The 24,895-nt window shown below is 36.4% G+C and overlaps 1 protein-coding gene across 2 annotated transcripts in view; it reads left to right on the plus strand.

Moving 5' to 3' along the window:
• The window catches only part of PTPN4 (protein tyrosine phosphatase non-receptor type 4), a 110,368-nt gene that overhangs the window by 56,784 nt on the left and 28,689 nt on the right, over positions 1-24,895 (plus strand). For both annotated transcript variants that reach the window (XR_013183090.1, XM_054636739.2), the window contains exons 10-15: positions 261-349; positions 5,589-5,652; positions 11,718-11,890; positions 15,546-15,614; positions 22,348-22,482; positions 23,715-23,873. Coding sequence is in view for 1 of the 2 variants with exons in the window: in XM_054636739.2 (XP_054492714.1) it covers positions 261-349; positions 5,589-5,652; positions 11,718-11,890; positions 15,546-15,614; positions 22,348-22,482; positions 23,715-23,873 (689 nt within the window). In the remaining variant the exon portion in view is untranslated. The remainder of the gene's footprint in view (positions 1-260; positions 350-5,588; positions 5,653-11,717; positions 11,891-15,545; positions 15,615-22,347; positions 22,483-23,714; positions 23,874-24,895) is intronic.

The following is a 24,895-nucleotide window of genomic DNA, read 5'->3' on the forward strand; positions in this document are numbered from 1 at the left end:
ATTTATTTCATCAAAGTAGTTGAAAGACAGAAGATCTAACTTGAGAAATTAAAATTTTGAGGTAGCTTATAAGGAACTCAGAGCAGACATGCAAGTTTGTCCTAAATAGGAGGGAATAATTTAATTTCTTATTTGTCTTATTAAAACACATTTCCTTCCACATTATTTTGTGTATTTAGAGAGAGATGAGAATGAATATATATGAGGTTTGAAAAGATATTTATACTGTTCTTCAAGTAATTTTCTTTATTCTTTTAAAGGATCAGAGTAACAATGAAATCACGATTGGAGTGATGTCAGGTGGAATACTAATTTTTAAGAACCGCGTACGAATTAACACCTTTCAGTGGTAAGGACAGCTGTTTAATGTTTTTATTTGCTATTTCAAAATATTTTTACCACTCTTAAAAAGACTGAAACTTATCTTGTTTTGTATCCCATTGAAATTATTTATCTCATGTGCCATGGGGAATTTTGTGAGGGGGGTTTTGTCCTGGTCTGCATGCTGTGCTGTTAAACAACTTTGAAACTGTATGAATTTCAATACTCTTTTTCTTCAGGGGTTTATAAGCATACTTTACTTTTAATTAACTATATAGCCAGGGCCAGTGTGATGGGCTAGCTTACAGTCTTTAAAGAGACAGGTGAATTGAAAAATATTAACTAGAGATTGACTGCTTTTACCTGTTTTGTGACCTATAAATTAATTGTACTGTGTGCTTGAAATATAATGTAGTTATGGTACTTGTGAATAACTGAGGTGGAACATTTAAGATATTGTCATCTCTTCATCTGTAAATAACCATTTTCATTATATGATCAAAAAAGTGCATTTACAGCAGAAAGTCTTTGCATCTCTAAATTCTTTAGAAGTACTCTATAAGCTCTGTGGTGCTCTGCAGAAGTTATGTCGCCTTTCTGGAAATGCCTTTCTTAGTTCCTGCAGAAGTAACCTTCCCTTGGTTTCCTTTGCTGGTTTGGAGTTCACTTTGGCAGCCTTATTCCTTGTGTTGCTGAGTTGCTATAGCTGCATTCTGAGTGGGTGAAGTCAGTCATATAAGATTGTCATAGCAGACATTAGTTCACCAGGCACAAAAGCTGTTCGTTCAGGAGAAATGATCAGAACTGTTCATTTGCTACTGATTTTGCATTTTTCTTTGCTGCTGATGTGTGCTTGATCTTTTCTGCAACCCAGTGAATTTCTGAGATATTCTGGTTTTCTGTGCTAAGCTTAGTCTCAAGGTTCATTGTAGGAAGTTAGATATTTTGTGGTTTACCAAGCTGAGAAACAGTGTCATTGGTCAAATTTTAGTTGATTTTCGTAGAGAAAGAAAAGATGAAGCTATATCAAAGTGTTATCTGCAGCCAATACAACTGAATGTGGTAAACATTTTACCTGTATGCCTTTGAAGAAAAATAAGACTGAGATGACTACAAAGCATTTAAATTTCCAGTCTTCATGGTTATTGGGTAAATTAAAACTGGAACTTGCAAAGATAAACCTGAAACTACTGTACCAGTCAGTCAGACCTGCCCTTATAATAGTGACACATTCCAGGAGAGATATCCTTCATGTGGTGAGAGTTTTGAGATGTTGGAGCCATTTCTGGGCTAAGGCTGCTTTACAAATGGAATGCTGTAATAATCAGGAAGGTTTTATTTCAGTCTGATTTTACTACTGTTATTTTTGGGAAAACAGCAATAGTAGAAATAGGTTCTGTAAATCACACTGGTAAATTACTGAGTACATACAATCTAAGTCATAATTAAGCTACACGTCACTAATGGAAGTTGGAGGTTTCTCTGAGTTCTGCTTCATATTGTTTGCATGCCAGGGATGCTGATCTAAATTTTTAGTGTGTTTTTTTGTGTGTGTGTAATTACCTAAACAGTTCTTCTTTGTATTCAACCATATCAGCTGACACTAGGGATATTCATTTCTTGCTGTGAAGACTATAGTTCCAACATAATTGGTCTTTACAAAAAAACCCAAAAAAACAAAAAACCACCCTTCCCCATTTCACCCTGTTAGAGGCTTTCTTTTGCTATGAGTAATAATCTGAAATACCAATTTCCACAATATAGCTTAATAATAGACATATTACCCTTTCTTTCTATCTATCCATAATCATGTTGCTGCTCTTGTGCCACTAGTACTGATACTACTTCTTTTTGCTTCCACTTTTTCTTGTTCCTATGCAGCTGGAGCTCTGTAGTGTCTTCCTAGTGCTTTATAGGTATAGTAGAGATTTGGATACCCCTTTTTCAGTACTCCTGAGTTTTGAGACAAGTGAGAGGATAGAAATTCATGTGCACAGGAGGAAATAAAGATTTAACTGTGTTGCTTAGAGAAGACTCAAGTAAAATGTTTTTGCCCTCTCACTCTTAATTGATATTATATCTAAATTGCTTTTTATGAACTTTTTGATCATGGGGATAAATTAAAGAGGAGGAAGACAAGCGAGGAATAGAGGAAAACAAAGGACGCTGCCTTTTATCCATGTGTCCTAACTTGATCTTCCTGTATTGTATGTAATTCTTCCTTTCCCTAAACTTTGCTACCTACCAGGCACAGAGACCTGGGAATCCAAGGAGATTGAAGACCAAAGGAGAAGATCATGGAGTAGGTCATCCTTTCCTTTGCTACTAGATCACCTGTTCAGCAGTTGGAAACGTGCTTTCCTTAGCTTCTTGTTTGTGGTTGATGTATCTCTGGAAAGGTTTGATGCCTTTTGCACCCAGTGCCAGTTGTAATTCAGTTGTGCTGTGCATCTCCTGGTTTTATCCCTCAATGACTAGTGGTACTGTGCTCTTCCTTGGTCATCTGATCCTGCTTACACATCTTGTACACTTCTTCATGTGTTTGAGCCCAGTCAGCAGTTCTGAGTGCATCTTGGCTCGCCTCTTTTCATGCTTGCATATTTTCTAGCACATCAGGATCGTTCTTGATTGAGAAGATTGTCCTTTAATACTGACTACCTGTTCCTCTGACCCAAAGGCAGCTTCTGTGGGATTTTGCCCACCAGAGCTCTGAACAAACTGGAGTTCCCGCTCCTGAACCCATGGTTTAGTCTGCTGCATCCATCCCCTTCCTTTCAGATCTTTAGCTTCACCATCTCCCAGCTGCTGGAGCCAGCTTGTCTTTGGCTACTCAATCTGGACAATCCTTTCTTGTTTGTGAGTTGAGCTACCTCGAGCATCTTCCCTGGGTGATTGGTTTAGAACCTGTGTCCAAGAGGTCTTGCTCAATAAATTTGCTGGATTGCTCATGTTCTGCTTTATCACCCTCCCTAGGGTTGGGGTGGCAAAGCTCTTGTGAGAACCAGGGCTTGGTATCAGGAGATTCCTTCCACGTGTTTGAGGACAATCTGCATTTTAGACTAGGATTTCAAATATCTCTTCATTTTAAAAGATATATTTTATTATTTAGGATGTCTGAGGTGACTGTGGATGGGAAAACCCTACCAGGAAAATAATATTGATGCCTGCTTGTCCTTATGCTTTTCCTTTTATATCCAGCATTGCCAACAGTCAGAGACAAGAAGCATAGACAGGATGCCTTTTCCTTGGGCTGAGTATGGATGTGCTCACTCAGTGCCTAGCAGGGTGTTAGCACTGCATAGGAACTCTCTCATCTGCTGTATTTTTTTGAAATAGCTGGGAATCAGCTTTGCTGAGTCATTTCTTTGTACTTGAATGGTGGCTCTTTTGAGTTGAATTAGACCTTATTGGCTAATGTTACAGCTTTGAGTCTGTTCCAAATGGTTTCAGGCTTAAAAATCAGCTGACCTCACTCTGTAAGCCTAAATTATGGGATGACATTAAAACCCTGTATGTATTATTCTCTTTGAGTTTGAAAATCACCAAAGGTAGTAATTTCTTTAGCAGAAAAGGAAACCCCAGAGAGTGAGAGATAGTAAATGTTTTTATAAATAGAATAATTGCTAAGTAAATCTGATATGTTGCAAAGTATATGGAGCTCCATTTTTAGAAAAGGTATATATTAAAATGTTCTTTTAATTGCCCTGTACACCAAAGTGTTAGAAAAATTAGTAAAAACATACTTGTTGATTAGCTGCAGCCTAAAGAGTCTAATATTTTTTTTCTGTTTTTTTCCCACAGTCAGAGTGTTAATAATCACTAGTGTATGTCCTATCCAGCAAACATAAGACCCATCCTACATTATCCTTAAGCAGGTTTTTGTCACAGGAGGTTCTAAGAAGATTGGTGCATTGCCAGTGGAATAATTTGATTTCAGTAGATAAGATATAACACACCTTTAAGTGTCAAATCCTTGAGAAACTAACTCTGATAGCAAGAATTTGTTAAGAATTTAAAAAAAAAACCACTAACAAATAGGACAGTTATTGCTGCTGCTTTTTTAAAAAAAATGTTTTTATTGTTAACTGTTAAACTAATGGCAAGGCTGGGAAAGAAAAAAGAAACGGGAAAATATGTAAATAACCATAATTTAAATACTAATATTCATGGAGTGTCTTTATGTTACTGCAGATAAAGACTCTCCCAACAAATTAGGACATCCCACTTAGGTTCCTGCTCTGAATAATCCCCTGGAGAAAAATTTCTTTATTTGATTTAGTTAAGAAGATAATTTCTATATATAGATATCCAACTTAGGTGTCTGTTAATGTTTTGCTTCTCATCCTTCCTGGTCTAAAGGGTTTTTTATTCAGCAAGTGATAAATATGCAAGTAGTAATTCCAGTCAGTTTGCAGTATTTTATCAGTTGTTCATTTTTCAAGTAACAAAAGTTACCTTGTTTTTCTTTTTACAGTTTGAACCTCACTTTTTTACTTGACCAAAGTGATACTCCTGTATATTTAATAAAATATATGGACTGTCTTCATATTACATTTCTTTGAAGAAGTATATCATTAGATTGTGATGAAAATACAGCCTGTCTTTTCCCATTTTGTATAACTACTATGAGAGTGATCATCTAAAACAGTCTGGAATTAGTGTCAGTATTTAATATGTATATAGATAACCTGAAAGGTGAACGTGTCTGTAGGCAGATTTTTCCCTGTCATGTGATATTGTAAATGTTTTTTTTCCTCTTAATAGTGTGATCATTTTTTTAAGATTGTGAGTCCTATCTCTGTGCTTACATCTTATCTTAACTATTTTACTAAAACAAGTTCTGGTAATATTTAAAGACATGTAAGAACATAGAGAAAGAATGTTTTTCAGTGATCAGGTGAAGTTCAAAGGATTTTTTTCATATTCTAAGGGATAATGAAAGCAGCCTGAGAAAAGAGAACATCTGCCTGGAATGACCTGAGGATAGAAAAGCTCTTTGGGCTTTGGAATGGGGAAAAGATACCAAAATTAGCAACTGCCTTGGGTTTGGGATGTAAACAAGTGTATTTGATGGATAACGCAAATACACAGCTCATAAATTTCAAATTATACAAACTGTTTTATATAATCTTTGATACTTTATTTTTTGTCCATGGAAGGGAAATATGTTCTCTCTAGAAAGTATATTTTCAGTAGGTGTATTTAAGCCTTTAACCATGATTCAGTGTATGGAATGTTTTAATATTGTGATTTTGTTTTTCATTTAGGTTGAAGATTGTAAAAATTTCTTTTAAGTGCAAGCAGTTTTTTATTCAACTTAGGAAAGAACTGGTGAGTACTGTCTTAAATTTGATCTGAAAGCAATGACATTTCTTCTACTGCCTGTCTGCATTATACTGACTGATACTATGCTGATTATTTGTTTTTTCTGCAATTAAAAGTCCAGTTTCACCAACATTCTGGCTCTTTCATGTTTCAAATAGACCATTACAATGCTTAAAAGTTTTCTTTTTCATTTCATTTGATTTGCTTAAAAGTTTTCTTTTTCATTTGATTTGCCTATTATTTTAGATGCTTCTAGTTTTACATTTGTATGCAGGAAATGTAACTTGTTTATGTAAGATAAATGTGGAAAAGGTTGAGCGTAAATCAATATTATATTTAAATTTCATGAAAAATGAGACTCAAGGTTTTTTTTGAAGCAGCTTAGTGCTGCTTCAGTTGTATATATGCTTGTAAATTAATGTTTGATAAACATGTTGATTTGTATTATTCAGATTTGGTAATACATGATGACTTTATTATATTAAACAGAGGAGATAAGGATTCCTTAGTAGTTTTATGCCTACTTCTGAATTTCTCGTGAGAAAGGTTGGAGCTGTATGTTTCACTGCTTGAGATGTGTGTTTGCTACCCCATGAAGCAGCACAGGAACACTGAGCATTTAATTCAGCACGAAATTGATTGTTCTGTCCCCCTGAGAGATGAGCTTCCATCACAGGCGTAGCACTGGGGAAAGATGGAGGAATTTATTAAAAATATGAGTATGTGATTAACCTGTCAGATTAGTTAAGAGATTTTTTGCAATTCTTACATCTGAGAGGATTTACTGTGAGGATGGTGAGACACTGGAACAGGGTGTGAATGCCCCAGCCCTGGCAGTGTTCAAGGCTGGGTTGAATGACCTGGTCTGGTGGGAGGTGTCCCTGCCTATGGCAGGTGGGTTGGGATTAGATGATCTTTAAGGTCTCTTCCAGCCCTTAATGTTCTATGATTCTGTGATTTGAAGATGTGAAATGCTAGGTTACAGACTAGATATAAAAGATGTCTCTAGGCAGAAATGCATCTTGAGTACTGTAAGGTTGTTCCAGGTTTCGAGACAATGTGGCTAAAGAAGAGAAATACCTGTTCTGTCAGGACAGGCCAATGTCTGGTGACTGCTACTAGTGTTGAAAACAGGAGCATCTTCAAGGAGCGTCTTAAAAGGGGTATCAACAGGTGTATCTTAAAAGCACATCCTTCAAAATCATGAAGTGAGCAGGTCTGTCAATGTGAGCAGACATCATGCAACATGAGCAGAAAAGAGGTGATACAAAAAAAGGTGGAGGGGGAATGTTTTATTGGGCTGACACAGTATTTTTGTAAAATCCCACTGGAGCTACAGGCCTCTTCTCAAAGGCAGGCTGAGGTCAAATTTTGTCATTATACCAGTGTGTGTAACTTCCATTACAGTTGCAGGAAAGTTGTATTTGCATGTGAGATGAGAATTTGGGGTTTTTTTGGAATTCAGAAATTATGGACTGCAGTTGTTTCCTAAATTAGAACTTGATGAAAATGCTGTGGTAGCAGAGTTCAGAACCTTGAAGAGTAAGATACCTAGATATAAAATAGGATTGGGTACTGGGCACTTGAGTATTTTCTCTACTTTTTGCAGAAAATAAATCTGCTTGTAATAGAAGGTAATACTAAGATAGCTTTCTTATCTTATTTCTTTGTAGCGTTTTAGTACTCTACATATTGATGCTTGCATGAGAATGTAGTTTATATAATTAATGTAATTTCTCTTCTGAGACATCTTATCCAAGCTGACAAATTAAAAAGCCTTGTAGTGTTTTTCTTTAAACTCTGTGTATCAGATGAAAACTGGTGGCAAGAATTTAATTTTCATTTATTCCATGTCATGACTATCTTAAGATCAAAGCTCAAATTTGGCTTCCAAAGAAGTCATACTTAAACTAATTTTTTAATCACAGTTAATATTAAAATTATTGTTTCCAGCGTTACTTTCCCTGACTAGATTCATAGGATAAGATTCATCTATCTCACCTATATTCTGCTTCAGTTAGGTTAAAAGAACATATTTTCTGATTTGTGATACTTGGCTCACCAAAGCTCATCATTACATTTCTTCTGTAATAACCACATGCAAAGGCTGACACATCTTGCCTGAACAGGAAGTATGTTTTAGGATGGATTAAATTGTTCTCTGGTGGTATATTCTTCGTTCTGCTTTTGTTTTCTCTCCCATTAACAATAAAGGGAGCCTAAATTACTCTCTTTAGGCAGCAGAAACTAGGTGAAGTGACTCAGTGATTGCACATTTGGTATGTAAAATATCTCTGGTCTAGTGCTTTGAGTGCATATTTTAAATCACCTATTTACAATATGGCAGGGGAAATAGATTCATGGTATGCTGATGATGTGTTTCAAACTGGTGTGTAAATATATAACAAATTGTACATCTGAGAAACTGCATTTATTTGAATGCAAAGCTGAGATGCTGTAGAATATTAAGTTAGTGGACTTGGGAAAGGAATTTTCCACTGGTTTTATTTTTTCCCAACTGTGTTACATACACTTTTATATAATTCTAAAAAGATATTTTTTAAATACTGCTAATAAGTGCTGAGAGCTTTTAATTGCAACTGTCCTCAAAAGTGCAAGTGCCTTATCTCATAATCGCCTATTAAATTTATTCGCTGACTTGGCACAGCTTAAAGGCATCAACATAAGTAAAGAATTATTTGCCTACTTTCATTAGATTATATCTCTGTTTAAATAAATCACTTAAATGAAGGGAGATGAAGCAGTTGAATGTCACAGTCATTTTCCAGTGGTAGTATAATGCAATCTTGAGTGGAAGCTGGTAGAGTATTCTGACAATCATATGACTGGAGCATATATCCACTGGAGTAGGTTTTTTTCCCTGTTTTTTTAGGGGAAAAGTATGTTATATGTGGGACTTCTTCATCCAGCATTAGAAGCCCCCTGAGCTATTACTACAATAGCATTTTTTTCCATCGTACCTTACTTTGTTCTGCCTGCTCTGTATGCTGCTTCCCTTACATGCTTTGAAGGTGCTAAAGAATAATTCAGTAGTTTCGTTTTTCTAGATGTTTCCCTAAACTTCTCTGGTTGTATTTAGTTGCTTGGCTGTAGTAATATCAATAGCCAGCATCAAGCCATTAATGGCATCCAGCATGTTTTTGTGATCTTGATTCTTTGACAGCCAAAGAAGCTGTTCAACATTTTCTTTTGCTCTTCTAGAAAGCAGATGTCCATTGAAAAATTACTTGAGTCTGGAACTAAACAATATGATAGGTTTCTGGCCATAACTGAAACCTAGTTTCAGTGAGTGGCCAGGACAATTGATTTTATTTATTTTTTTTAATTATAGGTTATGTATCTGAAGTTTGTGCTTTGAATTTTGACTGACTTTTTTTGACTGACTTTTAGAAAGAACTTGGTCTGAAATCACAAGGTGGTGCATGGGCTTACCTGCCCAAGTACATACTAGATCTTAAGTGGCACTGGCATTAATTAGATGCCTACCTGATTGCTGCCTAATTTATAAAGCACAGGTCTGTTTGTCTCTCTGAGATAGGGTAGGGAAATTCTGCTTTTTTTTTTCCCCTGGGATTTTTCCTTGTTTAGCCAAAGTAAAAGAGTAAGTTTTTCAACCCAGTTTCTTTCCTGAGCAGCAAGAGATTGGAGCAGTGCTCTGGAGTCACTGTTTCAAAGCAGGTGAAGGTGGGTTTGAATGAATAACCCCACTCAAGGTGCTTATTCAAGTACTGTGGTGTTCTGTGTGAGAGGAGCACCAATATGCAGGCTGCTTTTTTGTTGGGTTTGCATTTTTAGTAATAGGAATCACAAAGATGTCTTGGACTTCCCTATATCCTACCTCTATTTGTCTTACTGTAGTTTTGTGCTGGGGCCCAGGTCTTCATTACCAGTATTGCATCCCAGCTGCTTCACTCTTCCTCTCCATGGCAAGCAGACTGTTTTCCTCTCTTTAATAAAAACCACAGACACAATTAGTAAGATAATAATTCTGGAGCAGAATCCTGCTGTGACTCTCTGACACTGTCTGACACAGCAGACATAACCCCCTGAAATGCCTGCATGTCATTATCAGACTATAGAGCATTCTGCATCTTGCTGGAGCCTTGTGTTGTAAAAGCATTCCTTGGGCTGCAGGGCTGTGGTGTAACTGTCCTGTTACTTTATGTGCTTTCAGCTGAAGTACCATGGATATTTCAAATGTCAGCTTGGGGTCCTGTGCTAAGCCCACATTGATTCAAGCCTACTGTTTCCAAAGAATGCCGGGGCAGCCTTTCTCTAAATCCAGCAGTAGAACCAGATCTTGCATCCCAGAATCATCAGCTAAGATGAATTTCAAATGCCCAAGTTACACTGGAATATTACAGAGCCTTCAAGGGTGACTAGGGGAGGGATAAGTGCACTTATGAGCCAGTATCATATATTATTCTTTATCTTAAACAATGTTTCCTAGCTGTAATTGAGATGAGGGGTAGGGTTTGAGGATCAGTTCTCCCTACACTGCAATGGAAGCTTTAAAAGCTGTGAATAGAACTATTGTTAAGGTACCTTTAAAGCTCTAGCACACCAAGTTCCTGTGAAAGTGCTGTCTTGCATTACAATTAAGTTGATCTTGCTGCAGCTCCTTCTCATCCTGCCATACCAGCTCCTCCTTCATGCTTCATGTCTGATCTACTGATCAGATGGTGGAATGAGATTCAGATCAGCTCGTTTCTGGAATACAAACTAGGGGAAACAGCAGGTTATATTTTTTTTCCCCAACCCGTAATTATAATACTTTGAATGACATTAAATGCATGATCACCAGCTCATGTAACTTGTCAGATTTTCTTTTCCAACTGTTTAAAAGGCTGACAGAACATGAAAATTTGCTACATCATGATTACTTGTTGATAGAATCTAAAATTTTAGCTGTTTCATCCTTTACTGGATCCAGATGAAGGCAGTCCATAATTATACATAGTTGCTCTCTTGCAGAATAGTAATCTAGCTTGTTTATATTGTTTGACTTTTATGTTGTTGATAAAGCCTTTTATAACTGCATAGGTAATGGGCTTAATTTCTGTTATCTTGTTTCTGATTTCTGATTTTTAAATTGTTCTGTTCACATGTCTAGAAAATACGGGGAACAGTTGGCGATACATGGAAATTAAAAACAGATATAAGTAATCTTTGTAATTGAATTAAAAGATCAGGATTTAGTTTCTTGAATATAATTTCTTGAATTTCATCAATAAGGAGTTAGAATTTGCTGTTTGTTTTAAATCCATTTTATTTTGCTCTAAATTTGTCCAGTGGCTGAAAATAGTGTCATTCTTGATCCTGAATACAACACTGGGGGAAGAATTGCAGGTCTGTGTGCCTTGGTTTCTCAGTAGATCTGAAGATGGGCAGATCAACAAAAGCTTAACTAGGAAAAGGACTTTACTGCTAAGTTAAATCAGTTAAGGTGTGCAAAATGTTGGGGAGAATTTAGTACTGTGAAGAGAAAGAAAAACGCTGCTGATATTTCTGGACCTACAGAGGTTGTTATCAAGCTCTCTCAACAGGCAGAACAGCTTAGCTTGCTTTGCCATTTTGCTTTTTGCATTTCCCAGGAATCTAATCAATCATTTTGAAGTAGAAACTGTCAGTTGCTCTTGAGATCGATACCTGTTCCCAATCTTCAATTGCCACATGTTCATGACAATTACTCATTTTAGCTGTAGTTTTGAACAGAGAGGGACATTGTCTTTGAGCTCCCAAATCACGGAATTCTTTTCATGTAGGTTGGGTCATACCTTTGAGAGTTGTTTCTATATAACTAAACACACCATTAACCTTTGAACAGGCTGTTTTTAAAACAAAAATAACTCAGGGGAACAAAAAAAAATTCTTTAAAGAAATTGTAAAGGTATTCCAAAAGGGTTTGTTGTACATAAAGTTAACGGAAAATTAGAGTCCCACTTCAAAAAGCATTATTAAAAAAAATACCCCAGAGCCAACAATATTTCTTAGTTTCAAAAAGAACTTTGAATAATTCTTATCTAAAATACATTTTTCTAATTTTTTAGCATGAATCTAGGGAAACATTACTGGGATTCAATATGGTGAATTACCGAGCATGTAAGAATTTGTGGAAAGCTTGTGTGGAGCACCACACGTTCTTCCGTTTGGACAGACCGCTCCCGCCACAGAAGAACTTTTTTGCACATTATTTCACTTTGGGTTCCAAGTTCCGGTACTGGTAAGTGCTGATTTGAAATATATGGGAAAAAATACGAGTAGTGAGCTCAGGGAATGATCTAGAATCTATATTCAAATGTAATTCAAGTAAGTTTTGAATCCTGCAACTGTTCCCCTTCCCTGTTGGCCTGAGTTTCAAATGTCACTAATTTTTTAAGATAGCTTGAAAATACAATTATTACATTATTAGTGGTTATTATTGCACTAGTGCTCTGAGATTGTCTCCCAAGCTGCATTTCTTGGCCTGTTTTCCTGCTGGGTTATGTTTATCTTAAAAATGTTGTCTCAAAATTTTCAAGTCTGACCTGGTCTTTTTGAAAACTGTTGAGTCTCAGGTACTGCATGCAGCAACAGCGACAAAACAGACCTAAATAAATACCAAATACAAATCACTGAAAAGAAACTTGTACAAGTAAAGCCCACTTATCTCCATGCCTACAAATAGGAATTAGGTGAAAACAAAGGACATAGATGTTCTGTATCAAACCCAGAACTTTAGAAAATGAGGAGGAAATTAAATCCATAACCTTTAAGGATGAACTTAAAATAATAGGCAAAAAGCTTGGAGGTGCACAGAATGACTGTGGAATAACTATAATACCTGTAATGCTGGAGTGGGTGGTTTTGGGTTTTGCTGGTTTATACTTTTTATTTAAAAAAAAAAAAATCTGTTCAGTGACTGAATTAACTGTCTCTGCAAGTAATGCAGAATGCCAGTGGTTTAAATCATGCCTGAAACAGAGAATAACAGAGCTGCTGCTAATCATCCATCTAGAATGGCAGTAGTGTCTGTGACGTACAAAGGGACATGATGAAAAGCTAGACAACAGAATAACAAGCTATTTCTGTCACACTTGTGAATTGCATAAATGTATAAAGAGGAAAGTAATTCAGTGGCTAACTGTTTATAGCATCTGTTTTTGACCAGCTTTCACAGTACCCATTTGAGAAACAGCATTCTATGATCTGAACAGTGTTTGAGACTTGACTCAATGTTGCTGTAGAGAATTTCAGGAAGCTTTTTCATTTCTGTAAAGGTTTTGAATCTGAATCATTGTGGTTACTATTACAGCTCTTTGATGATGACATTTAAGTTAAGTTAACATAAGATGAAAAGGGAAACTGCATAAAAACAAGGAAGGTCATTAAAGTTGCTGGAACAGCCAAAAGGCTGGAATTTCTGCAAGTAGTTTGAGAGATTGTTGAGAGGCAGTGTAACAGGAATAACATGGCCCACAAAGAGAGGTTGAGGGCACTAGGCTTGTTTAATCTGGTGAAGAGAAAGCAAAGGGGGATTCAGCAGCAATCCTAAAGCTACTGCAAGGGTAATGTCAGTACTGATGGACCCAAAGGTGCTGGTAACAGGCAGGTGAGATTTCTGAAGATTGAAGATTCATGAAGATTCTGGGTGGACATGAGGCAAAGTGTTTGGTTTTTTCTAGAGCTGTGTTGCTGGAACAAGTTACCTGCACTGGCTGTGGGTTCTTTGTTAGTGGAGGCTTTCGAAAGTCAGCTAGATAAAGCCATGGCCAGAGGTGACCTAGTGTTTGCAGGAGATTGGACTAGAGACTTCTAGCCAACATCTGTATGATCAAAAGGAGTCAGTAAAATACAGAACTGACTGGTCTAGACAGAATTATCTCCACTTCTGAAAGTAATTGAGGATATGAAATTTTTGAACTATTGAATTGTTACATTACCTATTTCTACTGGTCTAAAATACTTCTATGCATCAAATGTTAAAGAATATTTAGGATTTTTTTTAATAGAGCTTCCAAGAGGGATCTAGAAGATGGTTAGTGAGCAAAGGTGACTTCTGTACACTGTCATTGGATTTTTCAAAATGGTTCTTATAGTATTTCTCACCAAATACTTGTGAAAAAACATGAAGAGTTTTACTGTGTATTAGCATCTCTTTTAACCAGATGGGAAACAAGCAGGTTCCTTTTTCACAATGGAGGGAAGTTACCACTGAAGCAATACAGAGTTTAGTAGTAAAATCTGAAATCAATAGTAGAAGGTTTTGGTGGTTTTTCACAGTGAGGGGTGAATAGGCAATAAAATAGTAGATCAAGTTCAGTGCTGAAAAAGAGAGAGAAAATAGCAGGAGCATTCTCTGAAAACCTTAAAGCAGTTAGTAGTAGCACTTATAGAAGGACAAATAGAATGATGGAATTATTTGAAAGGAATAGAGGCAAATACAGCCAACTTACTGCTTGTTGGAGTTTAAAATGTGTAACCACAGCAATTTAGCTGGCAGCAGGTTTGGAAAGAGAAATTTCCTGGGTTTGCAGCATGGCAGGGGTTGGAGGGCAGCTCTGGACACTGCTGAGTCCAATGCCCTGTTCCTACAGGGTCCACTGTAGCATGTTGCCTGGGAGCATATGCAGCCAGGTTTTGCATGTCTCCAAGGAGGAAAAGTGCACCATCTCTGAGCAGCCTGGCTCAGTGTTAAACTATCTTCAAATTAAAAACGTTCTTTTGTCTTGGTAGGCAATGAGGCTGTTGTTTTGTAGCCCTGTCCTTGCTGCCTGCCCTGATTAAGATGTCTTGTATTTCTGTTTGTGCTCATTGCCTCTTGTCCTGTCTCTGGACTCCCTTAAGAAGCATCTGGCTGTATTTTTTACTTTCCCTTTCTGGCATTTGATCCTCCTGAGCCTTCTCTTCCTGAGGCTGAGCAGTCCCAGCTCTCTCAGCCTTTCCCCATCCATCAGATGCTTCAGACTCTCAGTTGTCTTTGTGGCCCTTTGCTTGACTTGTGGAGCTCTGGAACTCCACCAGGCGCTGGGCAAACCTGCTCTCCAGCCAGTTGACACTCAGCCTGTGCAAGGGGTTATTCCTCCTCAGCTGCAAGTCTTTGCATTTCCCTTCACTGAATTTCATGAGATTCCAGCTGACCTGTTTCTCAGGTCTTCACACATCCACTAGTTCCGTAATATGAAGGTGGAAATAGCTGATTTTTGGGTTTCATTATGTAAATATCCCTGTAGGAGGCTCTGTGCTTGTTCTGAAGTTATTAATGGAGAAGTGGCTACAAGAGTGAGTGTTGCTGGTATCTTGTCACCAATTCTTAAGTGCTGATAGATACTCAAAAATGGTATTTTTTTCTAGAAGAGAAATGATGAAATATTATTAAGAATCTTTGATTTGACACAAGACATCTGGTCTTGTATGAAAAGTCAGCAAGTTCCAAGATCTAAACTTAGTTTTGACAAGTTGCATAGAAGAATACAATCCTGATGTGCTTATCATGTAATTTTTTTGTGTTGTTTTGCTAAACTAAGTAGCAACTAAGTTACTAGCAATTTAGGGAATAGTTTAGGAAGAGCATGGAAGAGATGCTGTAAATTTTTAACAGTGGGTATAACAGGAACTATTATTATGTGTTACCAGAGATCCAAGCAGAAATTTCTTATTGCTTTGGATAAAAAAGCAAACAAAAGGGAAAGCTTTTGTTACATCTAAAATTATTTGGAAAGAAGACCTACATTTCTACCAAATGCTTTCTAAGGTTATGCTGTACTGAAGCTAGGGCAATTGCTTGAGCATGACTGAAAACAGAGTTTAGGCATTTTGTTGAGGTGGTTCAATTTTTAAAAAGAAATTGTTATTTAATCATGTTGGATTTAGTGGCTTGATTTTGTTTTACTTTCCAGTGGGAGAACAGAGGTCCAATCTGTGCAGTATGGTAAAGAAAGAGCAAATAAAGACAGGGTATTTGCAAGGTAAGTAGTTTGCATTCCTTAATATTTCCCCCATTTATGTATTTTAAAAATCTCAGATAGCCTTCAGCCTACATAGTTTGTTCTTACCTGTATTACTCTCTGTGCTGTTTTTATTACAAAGAATGGTCTCCTGCTGTTAAAAGACTCCATTAAAATACTGAGTTAATGGGTATTTTTTTCTGTGATAATATCTTGCAACTGTACACGTGTATTTCCTTTAGCAATAACTACAGTGAGTCTTACTTGTGAGAGCAGCTTTATCACTGTAGTCTCTGTGAGGCATTTTACTATGAAAAGTGAGCTGCTTCTGAAGGTATTTGGTCACAGAGTAGATGGCTAATCAGGAATATATTACTTAATTTTATTCCAGGCTCCTGAGCGGTTTTGTGATTACAATAAAAGATTCAAGACATAAATTTAGTTATGTATTCAGAAATTATGATGCTATTTTCCATAGTAAAGCACCTGCTACATCCACCTGGCAGTTTGCTCTGATCATGAATCTAATCCTTGTGGGGAGGGGGCAGCCCTGTCCTCTTTTTATGATTTTACTTTTACTGAGAGATCTGAGACGTCTTTTTGCCCTTTAAGGAACTCCCGAGTTCAAATTTACACTTGCAGACTTCTAGTAGTGAATCCAGCAAAGTGCTGCCATTTTCCAAGTGCCTGCAGATACTGTTCCTAAGAGCATTGGTGAATTCTGCCTTGATTTCCTTCCCTGTCTCCACCCCTTCTTTCCCTTTTCTGTGCATTAGAATCTAATTTGGGTTTTAGCTCAGCCCACCAAAGATAGATAGCTGCATACTAGGTTTGGGGGGCAGAAATGCTGGTTCAATAAATAGATTTTATAAAACCATTTTTTTCTGTGTAAAACTGTTTTTTACTCCATTTAATTTGCTTTGGAAATGTGAGTTAATTTAGATTTGTACTTGGAGCAACTTTTTTTAGTACTCAGGAATCTCAACACTGTGACAGGTGAGCTTTACTTCACTAAATGACAGTTGTGAATCAGTTAAAAACTGTTTTTCTTGTTGCACTCTAAACTTGGCAATTCCCCACAAGTGAAGAGAGTGGAGGAGAGCTGATAGTTTGTTTTGAGGAGTGCTTTTATCATTTCAGAAGCTCTTATGCAGTAGATGGCACTCTTCCCTTTGCAGCAAAACCCAGCAAGTGCTGCTGGGGGTCACTTTTAGTTTATAAAATATAGTTGGATGAAGTGGATAAAGTTAATAAAATCAAAAGCCATGGCTGGAACTGCTCTCATTTTCATAAATCTTGGCTTCTTTTAGTTAATAAAATGCTTGGCTCTTCCATCCTCAGGAATTTTATTTTCCATTGTTGCTTTTTTTATTAAAAAATAGCGCATTTATCCACATATTTTGAGTTTCTAAGAAGTGTTGATGATTGATATCTGAGGCATATATGTTTATATCAGTGAAATGAAATAATGGTGTATTGTAACAAATACATCTCAAAAGGCTTTTAACAAATCAGCTGCTTCTTCTGTCTTCCTCATGACAATGTGTAATTAATTTATTTTCAATTTTAAAGACCTTTAATATTTTCAAGAGTGAAAAAAGCTTGAAAGAGAAGACATTTCTAGAATGCAGTGTTGTTCAAGAAATTTAATTTTAGAACATTAATTCTTTGTCTTCTAAACATTTGCATCTCAGGTTGACATGCTGAGTAGCTGTCAGCCCTTTTGTATTCATACAGAGGATAAATTTTGTTTTCCAAGATTTTCCAGCTATAGTGTGGATTTTATTCCTGTAACCTGCCTTTGTTTTTCATGGTGTGTCTTTATCAGGCAAAGTCATGGTAGTGTTGAACAGCTTTTTAAGCTCTCAGGCAGTGGGATTCTTTTAGTGGGTTTTCAAGGTCTTTCCTGAAAACTAGGTGAGCACATGAGTTGAAATAATTGCTGTTGCTTTTATTATTATTGCATAAGAAGATTAATTCAAGATCAGTTCAAGCAATATTTTTGGTGGTTTTTTGTAGAGTTATCCAGATTTACACCTGGATTTCTTAACAATACCTAATTAGAAACTGCCTTATTTGCTTAATGCTGTTTAAGGAAACTTTTGAATCGTTTCATGGTAAGAAACAGAGATGTTACTACAGTGATCTGTTTGCTCTAAGTTGGGAAATGTTGATTGCCACAAGTAATGGCTAGCTGCTCTGGCCTTTACATGCTGAGTGAAACGTGGGTGCAGAGCATGAGACAGGGAAATAAATTTTTTTAACAGCTATTTAAATAAAACAAGCAATTTTTATCTACAGGAAGCAGGCTTAGCTGTTTGTTCTCAGGATTTTACTTTAAAATTAGCTGAAGGATTTTTTTTTCTAAGTTGTAGAAACCTTTACATTTAACATTTAAATATGGAATTATTACTGTGAAGGATATATTCTGTAATAAATCTCATACATTATGTAGGTGTTGTTTTCTTAGTCTTCATGCAGCACTAAGTTCAGCATTCAGAAGACTGTTGCTGCAGTTGTTTAGGTTTTTTGTGGGTGTTTTGGTTTTTTTGTTTGGTTTTCGGTTTTCGTTGTTGTTTAGGGTTTTTTGTTGTTTTGGGAAGGTTTTTTTATAATTTTCATTACAGCTTTTCTCTTGGCCTCATTTATTGCAGGGTATTCACAATCCATGAAACTTCATAAGAATTCCCAGAAAATTAATAAAAGCACATAATAAGAATAGAAAAGGTTCAATCAAGTAATGAATTGAGAGAATTCTTAAAGGGTTAGGGTTTCTCTTAGAGTCCTTGCAAAATATTCTAGGGCTGCTCAGTTCTGGTGTGCATGGGGGGCTGAGAGCAGGGACTTTGAGTAAGAGGGTGTCAAGTCATTTGTATCTGCAAACTCCCTATCATAAATTGGAGTCTCTGTTTCCAAAAATTCAATCTTGCTTTAATTATGCACTTATTGAAGTCTATTAAATAATTTCTCAGGTTCTTTAAATTGCATATGTCAGTTGTGCGATGTACCTTGTAGATTTGTGCATAGTTTTGCTCTCTTGGTTTGCAGCAGTATTTGTCAGATTTGCTGAGAAATGTGTTCCCTGTACTCCTTGTCAAAATACAAAGCAAGACTGTGGCTTCAGGTTATGTTTCTTTTTGAAAGAGAGATTATTTTTTAAATTCCCACCTGTATTCCCAAACAACACCTTTATTCTTCCCACCTTGTGCAAGGTTTTAGCCCTTCAGCTGTGGATGCCAAACAAATTCTGTGTTTGAAGGCTTTTCTGTACTGTAGCTGAGCTAATATAATGTCATGGGTTTTTTTAGTTGCATTATGTAATTCCATCCCTGCTACTCAGTTTTGAGTGTTTGGGTTTATTTTTTGTATTTGCTGTAACATTGCAGCTCATAAGACTTGGGGGCAGGTAAAGTTTTCAGTTTCTGTCGCTACTCAAATAGATGGGACTGCTTCCAACTTTTAGGAATGTCTCTGCAGGTACACCAAAATTAAATCTGTAAATGGCTTATTCTGTTAACTATCAGTGCCCTGTGCTAGGTGCAATAGAAGCATCCAGGTTGAGCAGACAGAGGTGAAATTTAAAATTCAAAAATTTCAAAGTTTTATGCATCTTAGTTCTCCTCTCCTATCTACTCAGCTGCACTCTGGCATGAGAAAATTGTTTTAATATTGCTAGAAGTCAGAGATAAAGGACAAAATTATAGGTATATTTCACAACAAATCTTAAATGTTAATAAAAAAAAACCTTATTGTTGGATTTAGAAGTGTTGACAGGAGAACTAAAATTGGCACACCACTAAGAAGTTCAGTTCTGCAGTGTGGTAATTTTTTCTTTGAAATTTCTGCAAAGACAGGAAATTGGGGCAACAAACACGAGTGGGTGGGGACTCTGAGGTTAGAGCTGTTAATAAAATAATTGAGACGAAGCTTTGGTGATAAACACTGCAGCTGTTTATCATGATGGTAAGGTGATCTTCTGAAAGATCAGACCCTATCCACAATAAAAGGTGAGTGTTTTCTTGACATGGGACGTTTTCATAGGGGAGAAGGTGATGCTTTGCTCATTTTGGAGTTGTGTTCCTTTGTTATATCGATTGAGGAAGTTTATGTAAACATAGTTACAGACTTTGGCTTAAGATGCAAAGCAATGGGGGTTTTTCAAGCAGTCAAAAATGTAACTGTTGGAAAAACTTGGATTTTTTTCCCCACCCTATATGCTCCTGTGTCTCTCTTTGTAATTTATCTAGTTTCACACAGGCAAGGATGGTGCACTTATACTGTTGTTGCATGTTAAATAAAGAAAAGCCCCACTTCCAACTTTCCTACATTCCATTTGTTGCTTTTTCACTGAAGGTAAATGAGGTTCAGTAATTGCCTTTACATGTCTGTCAGCAAATACTGTATGTGCAGTCCTGTACTTATCTAATTCAGCATTGGTTTTATTACGTTCTTCTACATTTTTCCCTCAGACTCTTCTTTGCTGGTAGTAGAATCCACCTCTTGGCCGAGCTGGCTCTTGGTGCTCATCTGCTGGCTGCAAAGAGATGATTAAGTGTCAGCAGGGTCCAGCTGATCAGAGCCCTGATCAATAAAAGAATAACGAAAGGCTGGAATCAGACACGCATTTCAGTTCTGCTGTTTCAGTTTCCTGTTCCTTTACCTGTTCAGAACTGCTTGCATGTACATATTTGTGATGAAAGATACCAAAGTGGTTTGAGTTGCTCACATTTGAAGCAAATTACAGAAAGTTGAATTTTGGTTTAATTGATCTGATATCAAGCTAATTATTTTTCAAATCAAATTAATATTCCTTAAATATAGTGAAGCATGCTAAGAATCTGGATGTGCTTCTCTGGAGGAATTAATTGATATTTCCCTCTTTTCAAATATCAATGTACTATTAGATTTTTTTCCCCCAGGTGAAATAACACCTGAAATAATATTATTTAAAATAGCCCATCTCACTTAACTGCCTGAAATTTGTCTGCTATTACTCAGTAAGACCTTAGAGCAGTAAAGCAGAGTGCAATAAATGTTTAGAACTGCTTGGTGGGGTAAAAATAAAAATAAACCCTCCACAAGAACACTACCACTCTCAGTACCAAACAGCATTGACATCTTACTTATTTCTGTATGTGAAGCTTATTCAATATAGTACTTGATTGGTTATTGTTGTAGATTTTTTTGGTAATGGTGAGGACAATATTATCTGCTCAAGGTGGTGACTTGCATTGAGTTTTAAGTTCTCTGAGAAGCAAAAATATATTTGTTAGCAAGTTTCCCGTTTTCAGAGGATGTAGTTTGTGTGCAGGTAGTTCCTTAATTTCTTAAGGTTCCTTCTTTCTGGAGTCACTCTTTCAGTAAACCAGTAATAATGACAAAGATAAAGAACAGTTACCATGTGTCACAAGGACAGTGAAGGCAGAAATTATTTTTTCATATGGGTGTATGGAGCTGCTCATACAATAATATGTTGTCACCTCATTGTGCAAAGCTGGAGAATTTAGTGATAGAATATGAAAGCAAATGGAAATGAAATTATTATGTCACAAAAGATTGAAGTATCACTGGAATTAGAGAGGGTTGATTAATGATAGATGAGAAGTCTGAACTATGTAGCACCATGAAAGCACTAGAAGTAAAGTAAAAATCTAGTAACACAAAATGTACAGGACACGTATGGATTGTTTGAAAGTATTTTTGTTATTAGCTGAAGAATTTTCAGTTGAAAACAACAAGCTACGAAAGTCTGGGTGTTTTTAGTTGCAGGATGACTGAACCATCCAATGCATTGCTAAGAAAAAAGCAACCACAGATGATTCATTTGCTGCTTTCCAATATAAACTGGAAATGTTGTATTTCATTTCATGTTATTTCATGAACAAAATGTTCATTTTCATGAGAGATTGCAAGTATGGTTTCATTTGTGCTTAAGAAAGAGGCGAAAGAAACAGAGGAGATTGTAGGCATCCTGGAATGACTGGAGAATAGGAAGAAGTTTTGTTAATGTCAAGAGAGGGCAACAACTAGAAAACAGAATTCCTTTTGTATAAAAGCACTGCTGAGAATGACCTTTAACCTGAAGGACATTACTGGCACAAAACCAGATTAAGTTCTGTTACCCACAAAGAAGTTTAAATAGTTAAATAATATTATTGCATCTGCCTGGCAAGTGACAAGGCAGGTTCTGGGAGAAAGCATGTGGTCTTGATTGAAATCTCTGATGTCTAAACAAAACTTTGCAACTCTGTTGCCATGTTGTTGATTACCTCACTTTCAGTTCTTGAAAGTCTTTGGAAGTATTTTGGCCTGATGTTTTTGCTGCTTTATTTCTCCTGAGGTGGCTAAACAGTTATGTTACTTAGAGGGAATTTTTTTACTTGCCTTTTTGTTTGGTTTTGTTCTACATTTATTAAGTTCAGATCTCTCAGTGATTATGCTGTTTGAGTCAGGTTGTCTTTGAGGCATTAAAAGTCTAGTGAGTTCAGATTCTGTCTTGCCTGTCTCCCTCACAGCCTACAGTAGTTTATTAGTTTTTCAATGGCATTCTTTTCAAAGTACATTAAATGAAGTACAGTAGATGGAGAAAATACAGGACTGCCCATGTAAATACAGCTCTGCATTATTACATTTCCTTTCTTACATATCGTTTGGTTTCCTGTGATAGAACATCAGTTTCATTGCGGTGAGTTTTATATAATTTTGTTCTTACATCATACAATTTTTGGTTAGTCATTTGACTTTCTTCTTCTAGATCCCCCAGTAAACCCTTGGCACGGAAAGTAATGAGTGGGATGGATTGGGAAGTAGTGAGTAGGAACTCACTGTCTGATGATAGGTTGGAAACACAGAGCCTCCCGTCACGGTCTCCACCTGGAACCCCAAATCAGTGAGTAGCATCAAATCTTCTCTCCCTACAAGTGACTCTCTACCTCTAATGTGAGTCACCTACTTGTGTAATAAAGGGATTCATGTGTTATGTAGACAAATAGCTTCAAAAAATGTGTGCCAAATATTCTCTGTAACACTTGGCTTCAGATTAAAAAAAATTTTTTAGGGATAATTTTTAGGTGCTTCTCACTTTTCTCACTTGACCTATAAAGAGTGTAGGATGTATCACACTGCCCTAAATTTGAGAGTTTGAGTTTTCTTAAGCACGGTTAAGACTAAGTTATTAATTTGGTTTTAAAAAGACCCTGATGATAAAATCTAAGTGATATTTTAAACATAATTTATTTCACTTAATACCACTTTTTTAAACATTGGGGAAAATTACTTCATTGGAAATCCTTGCAGGTTTATTCCTCTCAGCTTTTCTGCCTTTCTTTTCAATGTTCACTCTTCATATGATAGAGCCTTCTGTTTTAAGTGAGTGAAAAAACATTCTTGATTTCTTTTGGAGGGTGACCAATTTTCTCAGTGTGCTGAAACTTGCTTAAGAATCAGTATTATTCAATTTTGTATTACATAAACGACAAGATTTTAAGATTCTACAGCATACTAGTCACAAGATCAATGTTGTAAATACCTGTAGCATTTAAAAATTACTGAAAAATTGTGTAATAATGATGCTTAAAGCATAACAAACTTAATCATGCATGTTTGAAAGAATTTTAATATTTTCATGCTTGTTTTCAAATGGGAAAATACTGGATTCCAGAAATTATAAAACTCTCAGTGCAAAGCTTATGATTCTTCTAGGGGAAGATGCAGGGGATAAATTGTTCATCTTAGTGGATTCAGGTTAAGTTCTGCCATGAGCAGAGTCAGGATTTGTCTTCTTAGGAATCTATTTTTCCTCTTGTTGACTGGGCTGCCGGCTTGTTCATGGAGCATAATGGTTTCAGGCTTCTTTAATTAAAAGTAAATAATTTTTTTCAATAGCCCTTAGTGTTTATTAAAATAATTTTTGAACACTTAAAAAAATGAAATACATGTTGATCTGACAACGTAATTTTTTCAGTGATTTTTGAAATTTTAATAAAAATATGTGTATGAACATGTGCTTGCACTGAGAGGAAATTTTTTTAGCATCCCATTTTAGTGGGTGGTATCAGAAATGTAGATTAACAATAATATTGTTATTACTGTCACATTGCACTGCTCTGCTTTCCCTCTTAGTCGCAACTCTGCCTTCACTCAAGAAGGAGCCCGGTTACGACCCTCATCAGTCGGACATTTAGTGGATCATGTGGTTCACACCTCCCCCAGTGAAGTGTTTGTAAATCACAGATCTCCATCCTCCACCCAGGCCAACAGCATCATACTGGAATCATCCCCGTAAGTTCTGCTCTTACTACGCCACTGTGGCATGCAGGGCTGCTGAAGAGAAGAAAGAGACCTTGGCCTTGAAAAATTTATTGTTAAATGTGGGGTCAGGGAGAAGTGAGCAATCTAATAAAAAGTGGTTGTTATTTAGGGGTATTAGTGTAGGTCTTACTGTGAGAAAGAGCTACAGATACAGAGCTGAGCACCTGTGTCTGACATATTCCAGATTCAGGATTACAATACCATCCCCACCAACCCAAGCTGTGGGTTTGCTGTAATGTGACCATTGGTCCCACATCATCGGGATGTGGAACGAAAAGTTGGGTTTTTGGTAGAATTGAAGGAAAGTTTTAATTCCCACAAGTCTGGAAATGTTGCGTTTTTGTCAAGGCACAGAAGTGAGATTTACAAACTAGGTAGCCAAAATACCTTTTTGGCACCCAGGCATTTGGAATTTGGACATTGCTAGTTATTTGGTATATTGTTACAGAGTTTGTTTTTTTAAGCTGACACTGTCAGGCTTATTTTTTTTTTTTTAATAATGCTGAATATTTTTTGTACTGTAAGCTTACGTACCGTAGGATACAATGGGTGAAATAAAAACTATTATTCTCTTAGGTCCAGAAGGAAGACAAACAAAAAACCCCATTGAGTTATTCAAAGATACTGAAATACTCAATAAATTGTGTTCAGTGTACAGATTAATTAGGAAAAATATTTCAATATATACCATTTTATCACTGGCACTGTACCCTTTTAGTATGGCTTAACATGTAATGCCAGCTATGCCGTCATAGTTTTGTATCATAATCTCTGTTAGCTGGGAAATCGTACAAATGGTTTCAGTTGAGAACTCTAAAGCAGCATGTAGCTAATTACATGTTTATAAACAAATGATATGTCTCAGGAAAAATTACTCTGGAAAAAGTATTTAAACACAGTTTTAAAACCTTGCTTAGACTGACTGTGCTTTCAGTTTTAACAACTCTGTAATTTTTAGGAGGGAAATAGACTACGAAATTTTAAAAGTTTTC

The sequence above is a fragment of the Agelaius phoeniceus genome, chromosome 7 (genome assembly GCF_051311805.1).
Source record: "Agelaius phoeniceus isolate bAgePho1 chromosome 7, bAgePho1.hap1, whole genome shotgun sequence".
Taxonomy (NCBI): domain Eukaryota; kingdom Metazoa; phylum Chordata; class Aves; order Passeriformes; family Icteridae; genus Agelaius; species Agelaius phoeniceus.